The sequence below is a fragment of the Borostomias antarcticus genome (assembly GCF_949987555.1).
Source record: "Borostomias antarcticus genome assembly, chromosome: 6".
NCBI classification, from domain to species: domain Eukaryota; kingdom Metazoa; phylum Chordata; class Actinopteri; order Stomiiformes; family Stomiidae; genus Borostomias; species Borostomias antarcticus.
This window is the reverse complement of record NC_140239.1, coordinates 29,370,422-29,375,988: the sequence shown is the minus strand read 5'-3', so window position 1 is coordinate 29,375,988 and position 5,567 is coordinate 29,370,422. Positions and strand designations below refer to the sequence as shown.

General features: G+C 44.0%; 1 protein-coding gene across 1 annotated transcript in view; it reads left to right on the top strand.

Annotated features, from left to right (window-relative positions):
• The window catches only part of LOC311310615 (uncharacterized protein), a gene marked incomplete at both ends in the record, with an annotated part of 15,335 nt that extends 10,335 nt beyond the window's left edge, over nucleotides 1–5,000 (top strand). The window contains 7 exons of the mRNA XM_084440125.1: nucleotides 633–799; nucleotides 1,296–1,451; nucleotides 2,194–2,439; nucleotides 2,798–2,969; nucleotides 3,670–4,225; nucleotides 4,502–4,655; nucleotides 4,870–5,000. Of these exons, the coding sequence (XP_084296251.1) occupies nucleotides 633–799; nucleotides 1,296–1,451; nucleotides 2,194–2,439; nucleotides 2,798–2,969; nucleotides 3,670–4,225; nucleotides 4,502–4,655; nucleotides 4,870–5,000 (1,582 nt within the window). The remainder of the gene's footprint in view (nucleotides 1–632; nucleotides 800–1,295; nucleotides 1,452–2,193; nucleotides 2,440–2,797; nucleotides 2,970–3,669; nucleotides 4,226–4,501; nucleotides 4,656–4,869) is intronic.
• Nucleotides 5,001–5,567: the final 567 nt, after the last annotated feature.

The following is a 5,567-nucleotide window of genomic DNA, read 5'->3' as shown; positions in this document are numbered from 1 at the left end:
TCTGTAATGTGACGTCACCCCCGAAACGAGCCGGACGAGACGAGATGATCAATACAAGATGCTCAAACTGCTGGCATAAACCAGCGTCTGCGCATGCACAACATGAGCTGTGTTCGGAATCGCTCCCTGTTCACTATATAGTGCACTATATAGGGCGTCAGCCATTTTGTTTGTAGTGTCCGAATTCTCCACGGAATTTTCGTTCCCTATATAGTCCACTATTTATTACCCACAATTCACCTTGATTTGCAGGGAACAGTGCATGTACCCTACATTTTCTCCGTTCCCTAGGTAGTTCACTACATGGTGAACCCTATATAGGGAATAGGGAGTGAGGGAACGAGGGAGCGATTCCGAACACAGCTATGAACTGAACCTAGCAGAGATATTGAATTTCTTTCAGTACCTCCGCTAGGTGAGTGCCCTTTTTTTTGGTTATGACATCACACAAAAACAGAGTCTGCCTTTAAGCTGAAAAGTCGCGATATTAATTGACTTTCTCAATATGAAAGGATAAAGTTAGTTGAGTTGCTGCGTGACAAAATGAAATCCTGTATCAGCAAAGACTAACACAGATTAGGAATTCACCATCTGCCGTGTCCAAAATCTACAGTACCATGTTCTTCTCCTAGGTTTATTGACCCAGTGGTTAAAGCCATTAAAGGCGACGCAGTGAGCTCTCTGAAGGCGATGGTGAGGGGAGGGCATCCCCTGACAGAGAGGAGTAAGCTGGGCTGGCTGCCCTTGCATGAAGCCGCGTCGCGTGGGAGAAAAGAATGCCTGGATATCTTACTGGAAGGTGAGCAGCTTCCCACTCTGGCAGTTTCAAGAGGTACATTATTTCAAACTTGTTTTGAAGGAGGTACAAGTACAACAATACCAGGTTTGTTTCACAGTCTGATAGAGCATTGCATTTTCAAAATGTCTGTATATGTATATACTGAATACAGGCCCGTAGCCAGGGGGGGTCGGGTGGATGGAACAAACCCCCCCTCACGACCAAAGGTCCAGCAGAATTTAAGACCAAAGGTCCAGAATTTAAGAAACGATACGGTCCACTTTTGGAAAAAAACGAACCCCCCCCCCCCGCCTCCACAAGGCTGGCTACGGGCCTGGAATATTGTGCCTTATTGCACCTCCCATTTTTATACATTTCTGTGCCACTGCCTTCTGATATGTTATTATATTGCATTGTTACAGTATGTGCTACTGTATGTGTAGTTCTTGCTGCAGCTATGTGAATTTCCCTTCGGGGGATAAATGAAAGTTCATCAAGACTTTTGCGTTGACTGCAGCCCATCCAGAGGTGATTGACAGATGCACGCTGAGGAAGGAGAGCCCTCTCTTCCTGGCGGTGGTGGCTGATCACGTGACCTGCGTGCGCTCCCTTCTAGAACGGGGAGCTAACCCTGACATCGCTGATAAGGACAGGGAAACCCCGCTCTATAAGGGTAACTTTCCTATGTACAAAGATATGGTACTAACACTGGCCAGGGATATGAAAAATCTTCGGTTTCAAGTTGTGATAGGGGGATTATCAAGTTTCGCATCCATCTCAACAGTGATAACGACATGTAATCGTGTATTATCAGACCTGCAAACTCTGGAGAAGTGAAAAAGATGATGACATATAGGGCTGGTTATCGAGTCGAATTTCAAGAATCGATTCGATTCCGATTCACAAGGTTCAGAATCGATTATCACGATTTAATTTGATTCGATTCGATTCAATATCGATTCAGTTAGTGTTACTAAAACCGTTTTTTTTTTTATAGCTGTAACCTTAATTACATGACTGCCAAGTTATGCAACACATCAATACTAGGGCTGGGTATTGATAATGATTTCCAAAAATGAATGAATGAATGAATCATTGAATTAATTAATGAACTATTCATTTATTCATTCATTCATTCATTAAATAAAAGATCGATTTTGGGATTCATGAATCGATTCTGAATCATTTGATTCAGAATCGATTCAGAATCAATGAATCGATTTTTTAAACCCAGCCCTAATGACATACAAAACTTAAACCCTCTAGATTCACTGAAACTACCATGGTTGACATAAAAAAGGTGACTGTAGCCAAAAGGTGACAAGTTTGCAGGTCTAATTATTCACAATAACAGTGACTACATTCATCGAAATTTCTCAAATCTCTAACTATTCATCTACCTGTCTCCACCAAAGCTTGTGAAGGGGAGAATGCGGAGATTGTGGCCGTACTTCTGGGCTTCGGCGCCGGGGTGAACAAGCAATGTCTCCAGGGCTGGACGGCGCTCCACGAGGCCGCGTGTCACGACGGCGCGGAGATCTGTGAGATGCTGGTGAGGGCGGGAGCCAGGCTTAATGCAGCCAACATCTATGGAATCACCCCTTTCTTTGTGGCGGCCCAAAGTGGAAACACCAAAGCGATGACATTTCTCATGAATAACGGTAATCGCTTTGCTGTGATCTTAGTGTTTATGGAAGGATAGGCCTGCATCAGTTCATATAGTATTTCATAGTACATTATGGCATTCTATATTACAGTAGAACATTTTACATTCATATCGTATTTTATATTAAGGTATAATATTTTATATTACTTTATGGTATTTTACATTACAGTACAGTACATCACTTTATTTCTAAAGTCAAAGGCAATGCCACTTAGGTTATACAGACCAAATGTCAGTGAATGTAATTTCAATGTCTATCAAGGGTTTCAATCCTCTTTTTTTTAAGGACGGTTCTTTAATTGATTTTCACTTCATTGTGACGATGTGTTGCTGTCCCGTTGCCTGTGTCTCAGGTGCAAATATAAACTGCCAGGCGAGTGATGGGGCCACAGCTCTTTATGAGGCATGCAAGAACGGCCATCGAGACATCGTGGAGCTCCTGCTCTCACAGGACGCAGACGCTAACAAGCCAACAAAAACGGGACTTATGCCGATTCATATCGCTGCCCATCGTGGATACGATGAGTAAGTATAAAGTCCTGTAAAGTATAGTAATTCATGCTGTTTTTATGATTTACAGCCGGCCTATGCTTGTAGTTCTATTGGGGCTACATGCTGTAATTTCTTATCAAACCGCTGGTTGTTGTTGCTGTAAGGGTATCCATTCTTTGGGTGGCTTTGGCTCAGTGGTAGAGCGGGTCGTCCAATGATCGTAGGGTCAGCAGTTCGCCTCCCCCTGTCCACATGTCGAAGTGTCTTTGGGTAAGACACTGAACCCCAAATTGCTCCCAATGAGCAGGCTAGCGCCTTGCATGGCACTTGCCGCCATTGGTATGTGTGTGTGAATGGGTGAATAAGAGGCCTTCGTTGTAAAGTGCTTTGGATAAAAGCGCTATGGTGCATTCGTTTGTGGTCGGAGCTGGCAAGTCGCAAGTGGCAAAATACCTACCTCCAACCTGTGTGCATTCCAGCTATAGCGAATGATATGATGATGATATGATATGATATTGACGTCAGCCGGCAACTGGGGGCTGAGAAACATATCCGAATTTGTGACGAGGAAGTGCGAGTTCATGCGGCGTTTTAGTTCATCATTCCTAGTAGCAAGTTGCAATTTGCCACCTCCCAGTAATAAACGAACGTACCATTAGTGCAGTCCATTTACCATTCATTTCTTAGAGAGTGTCGGTCCTAGTTTGTTCCTTGCACTGTTTGTCCCCTGCAGGATCGTATCCCTGCTCATCCCGGTCACCAGCAGGTGGCGTCTCTCCCGCAGTGGTATCAGTCCGCTTCACCTGGCCGCGGAACACAACCACAACCACGTCCTGGAGGTTCTGATCCGGTCCGTCTTCGACGTCAACGCCACGCTGTCGCGAGAGCGCGCCGCCATGTATCAAGATCGACGCACCACAGCGCTCTACTTCGCCGTCGCCAACGGCAACATCGAAGCGGCGGCCATGTTGCTGGAGGCGCGGGCTGACCCCAATCTGGACACGTTTAACCCTTTGCTGGTCGCTGTGCGGCAGGGGTGTATCCAGATGGCCTGTTTGCTTGTGGAACACGGGGCAGATGTCAACGCCAGCGTCCCAACTCACCCAACCGCCTTCCCTCCTGCGGTTATGTTCTGCATGAAATACCTGTCCATGCTGAAGTATCTGATGGATAACGGCTGTGATGCTACTTCCTGTTTCGAGTGCGAGCATGGCGCCAAACCCCACCCGCCCGTGAAGAAAGTAGGCAAGGATGACCTGTGTCTAAGCCACGAAGAGCCCAGAGCACAGGTCAGGGAACAGAGGAATACTGGTGGAGATATCAACTCATTGCGATTTATTCTGAAATCCCTTACAACAGTATATCAGTGTAGTACTTGCTTATTGATACAGATACAGAACGAATGATCAAAGCACTTATGATCGATATCACTAACTGCATTTGAATGCAGTTTTGCATTCATTTATGACAATTCCAAGCCATTAAAATGGCAATGTGCTGTTTATGAATTACTTATAATGAGTTACTTATACTGTATTGGATACCTTTCTTGTGTTTGTTGTCAGTTCTGTGACATTGTCTCCAGTCCCTCAATGCGTTGCTGGGCAGGACCCATCATAGATGTGCTGCTAGACTACGTGGGGAACGTGCAGCTGTGCTCCAAACTCACTGAACATCTGGACAGCTACGAGAACCTGACCCACATTAAGGAGAAGTCAGGTGAGTAGGTCAAGTCCAGAATCAGAACCAGAAGCTTGGATTACATTTTTACACTTCGAAAGAGCACTGTTTTATTTCCCTTGGCAAGTGTTTTCTGATCAATGTTCAAACTTGTATATGAGTAACTTTATAAATCCTTGAAGATTATAGATCCACATACAGTAGATTTATTTTAACTACTTAAAATGTCCTCTTTGTTACTTTGTTCCTAAAGTGCCCCCTCGTAGTCTGAAGCAACTGTGCAGGCTAAAGATTCGACAGCAGGTTGGAATTAAAAGACTGAGGCACGTGGACAGCCTTCCTCTACCCCGACGGCTGATCCACTTCCTGAACCATAACGAATGATCCACACCTCTGTATCGCATGACGCTCTGGTGTCAGAAAGGGTTTTCAATTTTATTCTACTCAAATCAGATTTTAATCTATTGATCTCTCTTGATTGTAAAATGAAGCACTTTTCTCAATATTTTTTAAATTTGTGTTAAAAATAATAAACTCACACATAATTTACATAATTAATGCCAAATATCTAAAGCAGTTGACTGTATTCTGAACAACAGTTAAAACTAACTTGGCTGGAACTAGGCAGGAGGTTTTCACTTTACTGTGAAGAGGCATCATTATAATCAAAATGTGTATTGAATTAAACAATTATACAATATATTACGCGTAAAGATGTGGATTAATGTAATTATCTGTAAAATGTTTTGTTGTGTATGAAGCAGTCCCTGCAGGAAGTTACATAATAGGGGATTTATAATTTTTAGAAAGCACCTACACAGTATATCCAGAACACCACCACTCCCACACCCCTCTAGGTGTCAGTAGCCCCTCCCCATTCCATTTCCACAACAGAGCCCCATGCTTTGAACACAACACTTCCTGTGACCTTTGACCTTCAGTCATTTCGAG